The sequence below is a fragment of the Miniopterus schreibersii genome (genome assembly GCF_964146895.1).
Source record: "Miniopterus schreibersii genome assembly, chromosome: 7".
In the NCBI taxonomy this organism is placed as follows: Eukaryota; Metazoa; Chordata; class Mammalia; order Chiroptera; family Miniopteridae; genus Miniopterus; species Miniopterus schreibersii.
Genome location: NC_138108.1, coordinates 16,367,127 through 16,384,426, shown reverse-complemented (window position 1 = coordinate 16,384,426; position 17,300 = coordinate 16,367,127). Strand labels below are relative to the sequence as shown.

The following is a 17,300-nucleotide window of genomic DNA, read 5'->3' as shown; positions in this document are numbered from 1 at the left end:
CCATAATTATCCATTGAGTACCTTCCAGGGCTGTGTACTGAGAACTATGTTCAGTATAGAAGTTAGGCTGAAACAGACATGGTTACTACACTAATAAGAGTTTAGAATTAACTCAGCATTATTTTGAAGGGAACAATTTTGACTATTCTGTATCCAATACTCACTCTCTATGGGTTTAAGGAAAGAAAACCAGTAAATCTGAATGTTTAACAGTCCCTTAGCTCAGGAAAGAGTAGGATGAAACCAGGTTGAGCTGGGACATCTCCAGTGTATTGACTGGTGGCTCAAAGTCTGCTACATTCCTTATATAATGATTTATCTACGTGACATCTACAATGAAGTCAGCTCAGGGCATTTCAGTGGAGAGGATAAGTGTGGCCTCTGGAGGGTCCCTTTTGTGTCTCCTAACAAAAAGAGGGGCACTTCAACTACGGCTCAGTATCTTATGGAGAACTTTCTGCCCTCTGTTATCAGATACGCAGTACCTCAGGAGGCCTGATATCATGAGAGAAAGAGGCCCCATATGTCACTAATTTTTATTGTCAATCAGTTTTATATCTCTAGTAGTACATTTTTAAAATGAGGACAGCAAAAACGGGATTAGTCAGAAACCTGCCTCTGTAAATGGGAGAAATGATTTAGGGCACTAACCCTTTGCCAGCACTATCCAAATCTGCTAAGTCCAAATCTGATTCTTTTCTATTGTTTATTGCAGTAATTCTTTTAAAACTGTGTGAGAAAATACGCCACTTACAAATAAGAATCTGACACGTCCAACTCAGCTGAGTGATAGCAAAATTACTTAAATTAATATTCCCGCCTCCCGTCATTCTGGCTCAACTGAAGAGGTAAAATGTAAAATAAAAATTGTAAACAAATATTTTTATCACTTAACCAACCATTGAAATCTTTTACAATAAGTGCTGTTCATGGCATATCAGCATTTTTCTAATTCACAGGCAATCACCTCTGCTTTGACAAAGCATTATTCATCTTAGGAGTGAGCAATGGGACCAACTTCATCTTTTATGCTTGTCCAGCAGATGTTGCTAAAAATGTAGCTTCTGCATTCTTTTTTTAGGGACTAGAGTCCCTGAGCCACTTTGATATTTATAAGAGGCAGAAATCCATGCTGGAAGTTTTGCTTGTTTGTGGAACTGACAGCAGAGGCGGGATTTAATTGTACCTCTGGACTGCTTTCTGCAAGCGACGTGCCAGGGCAGTCGAAGGCTTACAGAACATGAAGTCACTGGCGACCACAAAAGATTATAGCCTCAAACTGCCTCTAGCTAAAGACAACACAGTTACAGCTCCGGGTTCTCCTCTCAGTCCTTTTAAACTATGGCAGTCTTGACCTCTTAAAATTACTTTTACTGGGGAATGAGTGAGATAATAATATCTTTCTTATGAGCATACAATTCAAAAGAGGGGAGCAGAACATTTATTGAAAGCCTACACTAAACCAGTCCCTGTCTTGGCCAAAGGATAAAACGATGCGAAGTCAGGGCCCTGTCTTCCAGGAGCCGTTAAGACGTAAGGGATAGGCAGTAAAATAGCAAATAATGACGAGAATCATCAATATTTGCTATAGGTATGCATAAAATGGGGAGGAAGGATTTGAAAAAGGCTCTGCAGAGGGCTGGACATTTCTGCCGGGCTGGACTGTCTCGTCTGTCCGGTGGAGAAAGGGGAGGGAAGGAGCGTTCCAGCCAGATGATTAACCTCAGCGATGAGAGAGGCGCGGACGAGCACAGCTCTCTGGAGCCGCCGTGGAGAGTTTAGGATCCCTTGGGCAGTGTGCATGGAAATGGCAGCTTCACTGTGAGCTTACAAAGTATCTTGGAAGTCTCCTAAACAGGTTGGAGTTCACTCTGCAGAATCATTATGGAGTCGGCCAAGGTTTTTGAGCACTGAAATGATAGGATTTGACCCTCAGGGTATAAAGAGGGATTCTGTTATGTTTCCCAAAAGTTCCTGTGGACTCTTGAGTAGTTTGTTCAATGGTCTGGGGTGAGGTACACAAACCCATATTTTGAAAAAGCAATACCAGGGTGTCTGGTGAAAATGGTTTCATGATGACAAAGCACGCAGAGTATAAGAAATACCAGTTGGACATATAATTCCAAACTCTGTTAACATCATGGCCATATCTTAAGACGATAGAGTAGTACCCCCCCTTTATCCACAGATTCACCTTTTGTGGTTTCAGATACTCACAGTCAACCATGGTCCAATAATATTAAATGGAAAATTACAGAAAAAAGTTAATAAGTTTTAAATTGCATGCAAGTCTGAGTAGCATAATAAAATTAACACCTTGCACTGTCCTGTTCCTCTCCACCTAAGATGTGAATTATCCTCTCGTCCAGCATGTCCACACTGTATACACTACCTGCCTATTAGTCACTTGGTAACCATCTCAGTTATCAAGCCAACTGTCACACTATTGCAATGCTTATGTTCAAGTAACCCTGATAGTAACATCTAATGCCACATCACAATGCCTGTGTCATTCGCCTCACTTCATCTCATTCTGTAGGTTCTGAATCATCTCACAGCATCAAAAGGAGGGTGAGGATGGTACCCTCAGATAGTTGAGAGGCACCACATTCATGTAAATTTGATTACAATATATGGTTATAATAATTCTATTTTATTATTAGTTGTTAATCTCTTACAGTAAGAGATTTAGATTTAGAAGTTAAACTTTATTGTAGGTATGTATGCATAGATTGGAACATAGTTCATACAGGGTCTGGTACTATTCTGCGTTTCAGGCATCCACTCAGGGTCTGGGAACACATCCACCTGGGATAAGGCAGGACTACTGTACTTCAAGTATTAGATCTAATCAGATGCTTGGTAAGCAAATTTGCAGAATTAAGCAGTATAAAAATTATGCAGTCTCTCATTTCCCAGTGTTTCCTCTTTGACGTGTGGATATATTTCCAGTGGGTTGCATTTTCCCCCCAGCAGTCCTAAAACATACATAGCTTTTTCAAATTTAAATTATTATAAACTACCTGTATTATAATGAAGTTAAACTATATTCCAAGAAATAACATATTAGTAGGGTTTAAAGACATTAGTGTAATATGGAATTGCTCTTTTTTTTTTCAACAGATGTTAGTATTTCCCTTGTTTTTGTCTGACAGTTCCCATTGTCATGCCCGTACTTTTGTTATGTAAATTGACTCTACATTTTCTCCCATTCTCAATTCAATCTTCTTATCTCGCCTATGATTTGAAAGTTAATTTTTGAATGGAAACTAACCTTTATACATTTTGTTATTCAGAAAAAGATGGGCAGGTATTTTCACTAACTAGAAAGACAAAGTTAAAAAAAACAAACTACTTATAATGGAATTTTCATCTAGCAATAAATTAAATCAAGAGTTAGTATTTTGAAATGCTTTAAGTAATCCCTGGATTGAAAAAGAAATAGGTAATGTCAATCTCATCAAGCTTGGTTTTTCTACAAGCACCATTATGTTATTCAGTCAAACAATGTAGAGACAAAGGATTTAGAATAGCATATATACTTATGGAATCAGCAGTAATTCTGAACAAAAGTGTGAAATGTATCACGTTTAGTCTGCAACATGTCTACCCACCTTTTCTCAGGGGCTCAACTCCCTATAGCCAATTTATGACGGCCAGAGGAGTGAGCATCTCTCCCAGTACCACCACAGAGGGGATTACTGACAGACAGCTAATGGACTGACCAGTTAATCAGGCACACAGAATTCTGCAAGATTTGAAAGTCTGAGCCTATTTAGCAAATTTTCATTTTTTCCTGAGTCCTTCTGTAAACATAAATCAAGCTAGAGGAGAAATGATACAACTAGAAGGCTGGACCAGATGGAGTGGGAAATCCTGAGAGTGCCATTTTTCAAAACCTCTTAAAAATCATACAGAGGGGCAACCAGCTACTATTATTTGGCCCATTTTATAGGTAAATAACAGATATCCTTAAAGTGGAACCAGAGGCTTGTTCCTTTATATCATATCAGCTCTTTTTTTAAAAAATATTTATTGATTTCAGAGAGAGGAAGGGAGAGGGAGAGAGAGAGAGAAAAACCTCAATGGTGAGAAAAATCATTGATCGGCTGCCTCCTGCACGCCTCCTACTGGGGACTGAGCCCGCCACCCAGGCATGTGCCCTGACAGGGAATCAAACCCTGACCTCCAGGTTCATGGGTCGATGCTCAACCACTGAGCCACACTGGTTGGGCCATAGCAGCTCTTTTTTACAAAGCATATTTACTTGTTAACATTTTTTTTGCTAATTTTGTTGTTTCTAAGTGGCATTTACTTTAATTCTATTACTTGCTTATTAAGGTTCAGCAGTAAATGAGGCTAAAATACATGTCTCTTCAATAGAAATAATTTTAGCAAATTGGCATTTATAATCACTGTATGAAATTATAGCCCTAGTTTAGGGAAAATAAAATATTTGAAAATACTAGTCAGTATGTAAGCAATTTATAATATTGTCATTTATTGGTCTAAATATTCATGAAAGTGCTGGTAAAATGCAGAAAATACAGGCTTTGCAATCATTTTAATCTGTATTCAGTTTCCACTATTTATAATTGGTGGGAGCTTGGTCAAGGAACTTTAACCTAAGAGCTGACTTTCCTCATTAGTAAAATATTGATGATGATGATGCTTCCTGTATATGTTAGAAGTAGTTAAGTGGAGTAACATAGGTAAAGGGCCTGGCATGTAATAAGCCTCAATCAATGCTAAATTCCTTCTCCCTCCCTCACAACATTGTGTATAAAAATACTAGAGAACAACAAAGAGAGACAGAGAGTCAGAGACAGTGGTGTGGCAGACAAATCAAGTAACCTGGAGACAGAAATAGTTATGCAAACAGTTGAAATAATCAGTAGGTACCGCAGTCCAGCAATAGGAAAGGGGGAGGGTGTGACACCTTAGGAACTTTGGCAGGCTTGGCAGACAGGGACAAGTGGGTGTCAGAGGTCTCTGTATGCCTTGGCAAAGTCTGAGATGCCAGAGTCTCAGCAGGGATGTTACTAATAACCCAAGCACAGTGACATCCCACGCTACTGCTGGGATATCGCACTTTTATACTCCAGGCTAGTGTACATGGGAGGAGGGGAAGGGTGCAGATACTATTTCAAGGTATGTGTCAGAAATGCAGAGGATCCAATGGGTGGAGCAATTCCTTGGACTACTGCAGAGGATCAGACATCACTGATGCTGGGTCTCTCAAGCTCCATGACCTCATCTGCGAGACTGCCAATCAGAGGGGCAAATGGGTCCCTGAAGGACCGCAACCATCCACATGTCCAGTTAGTGAGTGGTGTCACATTCAGGAAGCATGGTTCAATAGCCAAAATGCAACCAAAATAACTTTACTAAAATTAAAATCCAAAAATTTGACTCCTCTCAAAGAGCATTAAATGGGATCCAAAGCATTGCATTGCCCAAGGCCACAGTTCTAAATCTTGACTCACACATCTCTCCCTCTCTGAAGTCTCTCATTCACACAACCCCACCCCCAAGTTCTCTCTTTCTCATTTCTCATTTCCCATCATAAATCTTTCACCCTCCTGTCCCCCCCATTGAATTATTATTATGTCATTCGTCAATTAGCCATCCTCCCTAAATACTTTTTCCATCCAGCTCTATGGTCAAATAATTATCTGCTAATATTTTATGTATCCTGAGTGTGCAATGCAAGTCTAGGAAGGCGTGTGTGTGTGTGTGTGTGTGTGTGTATGTGTAGGTGCGAGAGAGAGACAGCTGGGTCTAGTGGGAGAAAGATCAGGCTGGCAGACACAGAACATCTGAGCAGGTGGGAAAGGAAAACCCTGACTATTCCCACATTTGTCATTTTTATCCTGTCAGAGCGGATAATGCTTGAGAAGCAGTGTACTGGTCTGTTTCACCATGAGCATAAAGAAGTTCCCATCATCTGTGTGTGGCATGGTCTTCATGAGCAGTCTCTGTTTTCATCTCTCTTCCATTCGACAGCACCAAGAATAGATCTATCTTCTCTATGAATTATTAAGAAATGGGTATTATCATGGGGAAACTGAAATGGATGAAATTATGACAAGCTCCTTAAGGAAAGGAACCATTTTTTCTCCAAACACAGTAGTCTTTCCAGGTTGAATAACCCAACATTTCCTTCACGAAGAGGCCAGTATCTTCACGCTATAGTGCCAACCCAGCTCCTTCCACCGTGAGTAAATAATGAAGGGTCTTATCATGTCTGTGGCCTGGGACTTTATAATTATAGCTGGGACCATTAATCTTGCAGTCTCTCTCTCTCTCTTTTTTATTATTGTATCTGAGATTGAGACTGAGTTTTTGTTATAGATTGCTGGCCTGTAGCAGTCAGTTGGGGAGAAGAGACATCACTGAGACAGATAACAAAGAAAAATGGGTAACAAATTGAAAAAGATTAGGTAGCTCCATGCACTATATGAAACAAACTCTTCTGGGGTATAGCAGCCAGGAGTCTCAACTCGTGTTCCTACAATTCTTTCATCTGCCAAAGGGACTTAGCTATATAGGTAGATATATATTCGCCCCCTCCGAGTCCTCACACTTAAAGTAAGAACAACCACATTAAAGAACAGGCACATTTCTAAAATGCCACTGTAAGCCTAAGGAATGAAATGTGATTTTAAAATTGATGGAGGTTATAAGAAAGTGACCCAAACAGCATTACAGTTAGTAATGAGCCTAAAATGTCTTGGTGCAAAATGTCTTCATTAATTTGCCTTTGAAGTTCATACACAAAAACTAAAATTCAAGAATAATGGATTTATAATTTATTTTTAAAATGGGATTCCATCAACAGGCATTTCAATGGAGTTTCTTGATGTACTACTAGACAGATCTGAAAACTGAGTTATTTACCAAAAAAAAAAAAAAAAAAGATAAATTACTTGCAAACCACCACATACACACCTATTGTATTCCATCGCAATATGATTTAAGCCTAAATATTAGCCCTATTACCTATCATTCTACCCCAGGAGGCTGTTTTCTAAAAAAATAAAAATAAAAATATTGCTATTTTAACCATCTGAAATGCAAGTCCTCCCGAGAGAACCGAAGTCCCTGTGAGCTAGCATGATAGAGATTTAGCCGCGGCTGAGATATAATGCCATTTTATCACGTAGCAGGCACTGTTCTAGGTGATTTATTTCCTGTGACAACCTTAGGAGAAAAGCACACCTGCAGATGAGAAAGCTGAGGCCAGGGAAGCCGAATAATTTGTCCAAGATCACACTGTAAGTGAGGGGCCTGAGGTCGTCCTGACATCAGAGCCTGGAAATGTGGGCTCCGGATTCCACGCTCCTTTTGTTTTTCCCGTACTCTTGGTCAGTGTATAACCAAGTATCTAATTTATGTTAACGGACATAAGAATACAGCAGTCCCCGGGGGCAAGGAGGGCAGAGCACAGGATGGAAACCACTGGGAACGGAAACTTGGTGTCGCGATCGGCCTGGCGCCCACAGGACAAGGGCAGACATGGAGGAAGCTCGATGGTTCCAGGGGTTCAAGAAACCATTAGGCGAGAAAGTTGCAAGAGACCAACCACCCAGACACTTAGTCAGAGTCCCTGAGGCAATGGCGTGCCTGGAGTCAAAAAGGTGAATTTTGGTCACTCTGGCCAAGATCTTTGGTTTGCATGGGGGGGAAAAGCAGCATTGAGCAGGTAACTTCAAAGCGCAGGGTGGGGGGTACTATATGCGGATGTCAAGAGCATCAAAAACCTGTTCTTCCCCACCCAGCTTCCCACCCCACAGACCGGAGGCGTATTTGCTTGTAAATTGCGTTGGGGCGCTAAGAGAAGGCCGACGACAACCCCAGCGGCAGGATAACCTTACCAGGGAAGAGGCGTCTTCACAGGAGGTGCTGATCTGCTAGAAACGCTAGAAATGGCAACAACTAACATTTATTGACACTCACTAAGTGGCAGGCGGTGTTTTAAGCCAATTCAGCCTAATGTGAGGAAAATGAAGAATAAAGGGGCTCCGTAATTAAGTCAGAAATTCCTGGGGTCAAGGTTCAAATTCATGTAGAACCCCAGAGGTTGAGTTTAGTCACTAGGCTACTCCTCGAGTCAAAGTTGTAGAAGAAAGGTGCCAAAAAGATGAAGATTCAGAGGGGGGCCTAGAACAGGGTCCTGTAAAGGTTTTAGTGGAGAGGAGGAGAGGGAGAGGGACAGAGGTGCAAGCTTACTCCCTTTATGGTTATCCACTTAAGTAGTTTTAAAGGAGCAGGTATGACACTCTTCCCCTAAATTAATTTACTCTTGAGGGAACAATGTTTGGGTTTTTCCCCTCCTCAGATAAAATGTCTGGGTCCAATGTATGGATTAACGGAAATCATTTATCATTTCATGAGAATGTTACAAAACTGCGCAATCTTTTCTTACCTTCCTCTACGAATTCAAACCACACAGGTATCTTGCAATTATGCAAGGGCCCTGAGGCATTTGTTTATTCCACTAAACACACACAGCAAATCTTTTCAATAAAATGTTTGATATTTTCAATTATACAACATAATAAAATTTAGAAATGAGATAGAATTTTAAAAACCAATATTCTATTGCTTTTAAAAACTTTTATAGTTTTATCATGTCATTTTCCTGTAAAACAAATTTTTGTAGTCTGGAAAATACACTTTGGCATACGGTAATTAGCAAGAGCTAACTATTAACAAAGAAGTAACTATGGCCTGTAGCTAACTAGTTCAATTCTGTATTCTACTTCTTAAGTGCAGAGTTTGAATTGATTCTATAGAAAATATTTTTGAAAGAAACTACCTAGATCGAAATCTTTGTTTAATAAAGCGTGAGGAAGTAGGGAATGAAAGTGGCTGATCAAGACACCTAATTTTGAGATGACTTTTCCTTTGCACATTTTTAAATCAGGCTTTTTCTTTTTTTCTTTTGTATATTTCTCTTACTTATACTTAAAGGAGAACTTTAAGTGAAATGTCACTGCATAATTTCCATCCCATTTTTTCTTCCCTGCTTAGAAAGAGCACCTACAATTGCCAAAAGAATCACCTCTAAATAGAACATAATTTGTTCTTGCCAGGCAGCAGAGAATTAAATAAAAAGTTGCATACGGCTGCTTGCAACAATCTAGGCTTGCGAGATTGTTAAGTGGGTTAGCAGCTTGATCTCCCCACTCGTTTCCCCCAGTTCCCTGGAGAGACGCCAGCCCCCCGCCCCAGGCCTCCCGTGCAACCAGCAATCTCTCGGCTTCTGCTCCAGACTTTGAAATAAAAGTGACTTAGTGAGGGGACACCAAGACGGGAGGGATGACACACATACGATGCCACCTTGGTAAACGTTATGAGAAGAGGGGCTTAATTACACCATTTTCAGTGACTTGTAATAAACATGCTCCTTTTACTTCAAAGCTTTCTCTAAGTGATGAGAAATTAGAGAGGGAAAGGAAAATAGTTAAGTTCTTTAAAGTCTACTGAATGGTGCAACTGAGTTCCACGAAACCACTTCTGTCAGTAAACGGGAATAAACGTGTGAACGGTCATGAAACGTATGAATGATGGTTGCAAAACAGGACACAGGCCCAGACGGAATCACTCTGAACCCACTGCAGAGTAAACAGATCAGAGAGAAGCAGAAGGCGGGTAATGCTGAACGGATCCAGCATAATTTTCATTCAACTTTACACAGTTGCTTTAAACACCAAATATACGCGTAGGGTTTTATGTCTTAAAAACTCAACTATGAAATTCGTTTTGAATCTCATCGTTTCAGGCACTTGTTATTTGAGTCAATATAAATTTTATTTGGTTCAGATGAGTATCTTTTTAAAAATTTAAGTCAGTTCTTATGAGCTAGCATTTCAACGCCTATCCTTAATTCCTCCAGGCTTAGAATTGCAAATTCTCCTATAGGAGGATGACTTAAAACTTTATATAGGGCTACATTTTTAAATTATAAAAAAAGGAATTAAAAATGTAGCAGAGCACTAGATGTGTCTTACTAATAATCCTTGATTTATATTTTAAAAAGAAACATTGTGAAAAATACATATAACGAAATTGACCGTCTCAACCATTTTTAAACGTACAGCTCAGTGGTATTAAATACAGTCCCACTCTGTGCAACATATATGCCCATGAGTCTTGTCATCTTATAAATATGAAATAATATGCTAATCAAACAATTCCCATCGTTCCTTCCCCCAGCCCCTCGCAAGCACCAGCATATTTTCTGCCTTTAGGATGTGGACTGTTCTAAGTCTCGCATACAAGGGAAATCAGACAGTATTTGTCTTTTTTATAACTGGGTTGCCTCACTTAGCGTAATGCCCTCAAAGTTCATCCATGTTGTAGCTTATGTCAGAATTTGCTTTTTTTAAGGCAAAATAATATCCCATTGCATGTAAATACCATATTTCACTTATTCATTCATCCATCCATAAACGTTGGAACGATTACCTTGATTAGACTTTTCTTGGTTGTCATAAAATTTAAACAGTGTGTGTACTTCTTATTACTTTTTATCCCCAAATGAGATAAATGTCACCCAGTTCCAAAAATCTCCAAATTCAAAAACTCAAGAAATGTTAGGAGCTACTGATTATTCTGACTGCGTGGCCTTTATTCATGCTGTCGGTACAGCGTACAAGCCTTTTCCATAATACCAGTGACTTTTAGTTAACTAATGATTTTTTTTTTTTCAGTGAAGATTCCCATAGTGAAAACTTGTTAAAATTTACTTTAACGTAAGTTTCTGAGAGACAATAAAATCTGAAGGCTGCCCCCTACTGGATAATTTGAACCCCAGAGATCTGCTATTTCGTAACATTTTCATCTTTTCAACCATTCACTGGAAGACAGCAAGTCCTTATTACCAAACATCCCAAGTTTTCAAGGCTCTCAGCTACCCCAAATGGGGCTCTTAAAACCTACCTTACAGAATCAGAAATAGGGTTCTTTAAATGCACGTGATACACCAGGCCCAGAAAGTCACAGGCCCTTAAAGCACTGTTATTGTTAGTGCTGAAATTAGTAACAGAAGTTTCACATAACAGAGAGCTATATATTCTCTAAGAGAGGACTCATGTATTCAGTATTTGGCTCATTTGCAGCTACTGTCAGATTTTGTAGAATTTTGCAAGCTGGTTGTTAAATACAGCCATTGAAAAATATTAAAGTATATAAATCCCCAATTAAATTTTGTTGAAACAAAGCTAATATATACTTAAAATTCATAATTTCCCGATTCATTTACTATATTTTACTATTAGCTGTACAACTGAGTTTGTTTACATCTTTTGAGTCTGTATGGTGGAAATAGTACCTAAAGGCATGCAAACTACGCATCTCTTCCAAAATCCACATTCATTGCTAAAAAGGGACAAAGTTAGGCATGTTTACACCAAGGAAATAAGCAGGCTTTACAAATGAAGGTGTTTCCCCCTATTTTTGTAGAGTGGCTGTTACACATTTACCAGCACACTGCTGACATGTAGTATAATTTAAGGCTGAAGAAACAGTGCTTTGGGAAATGCACTATTAAAACTTTTCTAAGGAGGTCACAATATATGCTGTGCCTGCAATGGCTTTTCCTTATGAAACAAATTGATGTTTCCACTAATTCAGAAACAGAAGATGAAGTGAGCCTTCACCTGGAGAAGAAGTAAGGAGCCCAGGGAAATTACAGGAGTTGGTACCCAAGGTTTGGAAACAGTCAGAGGGATGTCCCCACCTGCAACACATGAGCAGGAACACAGATGTCCAGTATGGGCCTCTCTGTCCCCCCTTCCTATAACATCCTTATGTTAATAAGAAGTCTCATTTGTATTTTGAAGGAATCGGGGTACAGTGGGTCTTAAATCAGTTGAGGGTATGCCCAAAAGAGCTGAGGTTACTGGAGTCATTGTCAGCAGAGGCTGGGTTGCAGTAACTATAGCCAAAGAGGAGAGACTAAGAAACTTCTGCAGATTTTAGGTGATTTATATGCAAAAGGGAAATGGAAACTAACAATATCAAATTGTTGAGACCAATATGTGCATATATAACTATGTGTATACACATTTATATAATATGTTTATATATGTATTTATTACATACAAATGAATTTTATGAAAATCTCTTCTTATGAATCTAGTCTCACAGGCCCTCTCAGATATGGGTCAGGCTCCAGTTCTTACTCTCATGAAGAATATTAAAAAGACAGCTGTGCAGCCTAGCCAGTTTGCTCAGTGGTCAGAGCTTCGGCCCGCTGGCTGCAGGGTCCCGGGTTCAATTCTGGTCAGGGAGCATGTGGGAGGCAACCAATCAAGGTGTCCTCTCTCACATCGATGTTGCTCTCTCTCTCTTCCTCTCTCTCCCTCCCTCTCCTCCACTCTCTGAAAAGCAACGGAAAAATATCCTCTAGTGAGGATTAAAAAAAAGGCAAAAAAAGCCCCAGCAGAGCTGTCACTTTATCTTATTTTTTGAAATACATCCCCAGATACTGTTAGTTCTATTTGCTAATATTTACATAGAATAATTGCAACTAAAGTTTTAAGTGTTCTTTAGTTCTTTTGTTTTTGTTTTATTATTGAGGTCCATAAAGAATCTATTTCTCTTTTGTAGGTCTTTTCTAAATGCTATCTTTTGAGTTCATAAGGATTCATTTATTCTTTTTTACATACTTTTTTATTTCCTTAATTTAAGCTTTTATTTAAAAATATTTTAAAAAGAGTTTTCTACCATGGGAGAAGCATTTTTCAAGGCATTCCTGAAATAAAGAGAAAATTAGAAAATTAAAAAAAAAAAAAGGTATGGGTTTGACTATGTTTGCATTTATGTAAAACTGGATATCTGCATATATAATACACATAAACTAAAGCTGTACCGAAATGCATTGTGGGTATGTTTTCCTGCTACTTTTAAAAAAACTCTTCTACAAAAGTTCAAACTTAGAAGAGTGCTTTTATTTTATGTATATATTGATATTGAATAAGTGACAATGTTGATATATAAAAAAATCAGGTTTAATTCTACTCCATTTTGAGACAATTATTTTCTAGTTCAAGAAAGTTATGTATATGAGGCTCAACTTGCAATATTAGTAAGGAGCCAGCGATTATTAAGATATATGAGTCATTAAATGAAAAATATAGTTTTAAGTTTTACTAATAGATTTAACTCAGGCAGAACATCTGGTTTAAACAAATAATTACTCCTGGAATTATGTTTGTGAACATAATGCTCTTTTATGGATTTGCCAATTCCCCCCCACTGTCACTTCTATCATTAGCCCGTTTTTGGTTTTAGGAAGCATTTGAGAATTAGTGGTGCATCTGGTGTAAGCTAAATAAAAGAATGTAGGATCTAGAGCATCTGGGGTTTGGTCCTTTCAGTGTCTCGGTGAGACCAAGTTTCATAATTCCTCCATTTTTAAGGCTGAATAATGTCCCATTGTTTGTATATACCCCCGTTTTAATCCAGTCATTCACTAATGAACATTTGGGGAGCTTCTACCTCTTGTGAACAAAGCTACTGTGATTATAGGTGTGTAAATATTTCTTTGAGGCCACACTTTCCATTTTTTTTTTTTTTTTTTTTTAATATACAACAAGAAGTAGGATTGCTGGATGATATGGCAGTTTTATTTTTAAGTTTTGAGGAACCACCATACCATTTTCCATAGCAACTGCACTATTTTGCAATTTCAGCAAAACTGCACAAGTGTGTCAATTCTCCACATCTTCACCAAAACTTACTATTTTCTATTATTTTGATAATCATCATTCTTATGGGTGTGAGCTGATTTTTCATGGTTTTTATTTGCATTTCTCTATGAATTAGTTATGTTGACTATCTTTTTATACGCTCATTGTTATTTGTATATCATCTTTGGAGAAATGTCTATTCAAGTCCTTTGCCAGTTCCTACATCAGGTTTATTTTTCTGTTGTTGAGTTGTACGGGTTCTTTACATATTCCTGATATTGACCCCTTATCAGGTATATGATTTATAAATATTTTCTCTCATTTTGTAAGTTGCCTTTTCACTCTTTGGTTGTTTCCCTTGATGCACATAAGTTTTAAGTTGTATATAAACCCATTTTCTGATTTTTGCTCTAGTTGCCTACGCTTTTGTTGTCATATCCAAGAATTATTGCCAAATCCAATGTCATGAAGCTCTTCCTCTATGTTTTCTTCTAGGAGTTTTATAGTTTGGGATCTTATATTTAGATCTTTAATCAATTTTGAATTAATTGTTTTATATATTGTAAGATAACAGTCTAACATTAATCTTGTGGATATCTAGTTTTCCCAACACTATTTGTTAAAGAAACTGTCCTTTAAAAATAATACTTATGCCTAACACTGCTTCAAAACTCCATTACATACAAATTCTACTATTAGAATTTTTAATTTAATGTACAGCCAAAGAAGCTATTACTGCATCATATATTTACCTTTTAAGTATGATGATACATGTATTTTAATAGAATTTATTTTTCTTGTAATCCTTTGTAATACATATCATACATTTATTAATTTTATGCATTTAAAATATAACATCTTTATTTTTCTGCCTATTTAGTCATTTAAAAATGTTATAAGAAGGGGACTCTGGGTTTCACTATACTGCCACAAGGGTCTGTGGCCTCAAAAAATATTAAGAATTCAGAGATTTTTTTCAGTAACCGGCAACAGATGAAGCCTTGAACTACAGCAATGAAAATAGGAACTATGTAAAATCAAGAAATAAGCAAATTCATCATGATTTAATGATTAAATAAATTCCAAGACTGAGGAAAAGGTGAAGTCAATGATAACTGCCCAATTTTAAACTGGGGTGACTGAGTGGTTGGTGGTGTGTAGCTCTGGGAATCATCAGGGTAGAAGAAGCTGCATTTAAAACCATGGGAGTGCCTGTGATCACCCATGGGGAGAATTAAAGGAAGAAACTGACTGAGGATAAGCCATAGGTAATCAATATTCAAAGACCAGCCAATTCATTATCATCTACTACAGAGACACGCAGTATATAAAATGAGTCAGCAAACAGAACCAGCATGGAAAGAATTAAACTTCGATGAGCAAGTGGTAGTTAATTTGTAAAGGACCATTCATTATGACTCCACTTTGCATTTGTAATTTTTGTGCTTGCAATTATTTGCAGGCAAAAAGAAATGCAGCTCTGGTTGTCTAATTATAGGCGCAACCATCCAAATTTGCCCTGAAAAGAACAGCACAAAGAGATGCCATCTGGGAAAGTGCAGCCAACCCCTCAGACCTCTTTTCCTCCAGCTTCCTGGGAGGCTGGTGGACACCCTTCCTTTTACCCTCTGCCCCGGGCTCTCTTCTTGCCGGATCTTGTTCATGCATTCGGGCCAGTCCTTCTAACAAGCTGACAGTCAGTGGGCCTTTCCTCTTATCAACCCATTAGGCATTTTCTATACGCAATGTACCATAGTCTGAGCAGACTGAAAATGAAAGCCATTTCTGAAACATAGCATTTGCCTTGTTGGTGTGAACAAATTCAATCTTTTATTCACATGTAATTTTACGAGGTAGGCAACTTGAACACTGTAAAGATGAAATCACATACAAATTTCTGCTCAAAGGCGACAAGAAAATTATGTTACTATACTTTTTAAAAGAAAAGTTTCAGCCATTTATTGAAAACACAGCTGTCAGTTTGAATCAAATGTATTCGTATTTCCCCATTAAATTCTTAGGGCCATGATGAAACTTAATAATTGTCCCTTGGAGTTTGATTTCCTATAAAGCGTCATAACACGATCAGTACAATTTCAGATAATTGTTGAACTGTGTGATGATAGTTATGATTTCAGGTGGGAAATATAAAATAATAGATGAGAAATATAAAACCCAGGTTAGCACTTGATAAAGTTTCTGTTCTCATACAAACATCAGTAGTAATAAATGTGGGGACAACGTAGCCTGCTTTATGAAAATGACACTCATTCCTGGCATAAAAAGTTTTAAAGGTTTTAATGATAGTTCAAATATCACAGGCTTATCATTTAATTATATTAAAACACTTTGAATCTGATAAATCCTCTGTGGTGGAAATAATACATTTTTAGGATGGGAAATTGGGTTGTTTATTTGGCTGACTAGAACCAGAAAATGACATATTTCTCCTATATAAAATCTATATTTCTACACTCTACTTATCGTGTTTTGGGTTGTCATGAAGGTTTTAGGGGCAAATGAAGGCTTAGGAATTAATTCTAAAAGGTTCAAAAGTTTGTTCGTTTTAATTATAATAAATAGGAAGGCACATTGTTGTTCCACTGCCTTAATCTCAGTGGTGTATGGGTCACAAAGAGTTAACCAGTAGTTAGGCACCAGCCTTAAGTTTATGGACAATGGGGCACACGCTTAGACACTGAAAATATGGTAACATAATTTAGAGTTATCGAAAGGGGTCATGTTAAGAAAATGAGAACTCTGTAAAGGGGAAGTATCAATCCAAAAAGAGAGTTAATTAGAAATAAAAGATTGTTCTGTCATAAAAAACTGAAGATTTCAATGGATATGATTGAAATTCAAAGTATTATTAATGGCGTGATAAACAAAAGCTGCTCATTTTCACAAGAGGTAGAAGAACATTCTCAGACATTCGAAAGGACAATGCTACTCACATCCTGAGCTACCATTGGTCGACACCAGGGTCAAGTTGGAAGGCCAAGGGTTCCGAACAATGTCTTGCCAATGAATTGTGTCTGCGTAACACAGAAATTTGTTCTGGTCTACATAGACGCCGCCATTTAGGATTTCTGTATTAAAACAAAGAAACAGATTTGTCGTCAAACTTTCTGTTGATGAAAAGGTAGTCAATCGAAATGGTTTACACTTAAAATGTTTTCAGTGTTAAATTAGAGTTATTTTGTTAATAGTCAGGATATTTTTTTAAATATGTGTTACTGAGTCACATAAATTAAATGGCAGAAATTGAAGAGATAAAAAATACAAAGAAAAACAACCACTCATAACCCAAATGTTCAGAGAGAAAACGGTCTTAACATTTTGGCATAGACACTATCAGTCTCTTTTCTTCTAAAATCAGGGTAATATTGCCCATACTATTTCATAACCTGCAAATTGTAATAGTAAATGGTGAATAGTTAGTGGCAATTAAATAAACTCCTATACATTATTTCTAGTGAGAATATACCAGAGTATAAACTAAATAGGACTTATTTAACCAATCTCCTCTTGTTGATTATTAACTTATTTATCTCAGATTAGTTCTTTAAAATAAGTTTCCATAAATGATATTATAAGATC

The 17,300-nt window shown here is 37.7% G+C and overlaps 1 protein-coding gene across 4 annotated transcripts in view; it reads right to left on the bottom strand.

Moving 5' to 3' along the window:
- ERBB4 (erb-b2 receptor tyrosine kinase 4) overlaps positions 1-17,300 on the bottom strand; it is a 797,001-nt gene that overhangs the window by 254,929 nt on the left and 524,772 nt on the right. For all 4 annotated transcript variants that reach the window (XM_081141986.1, XM_081141988.1, XM_081141985.1 and 1 more), the window contains exon 4: positions 16,655-16,789. In XM_081141986.1, coding sequence (XP_080998112.1) covers positions 16,655-16,789 — 135 coding nt within the window. The remainder of the gene's footprint in view (positions 1-16,654; positions 16,790-17,300) is intronic.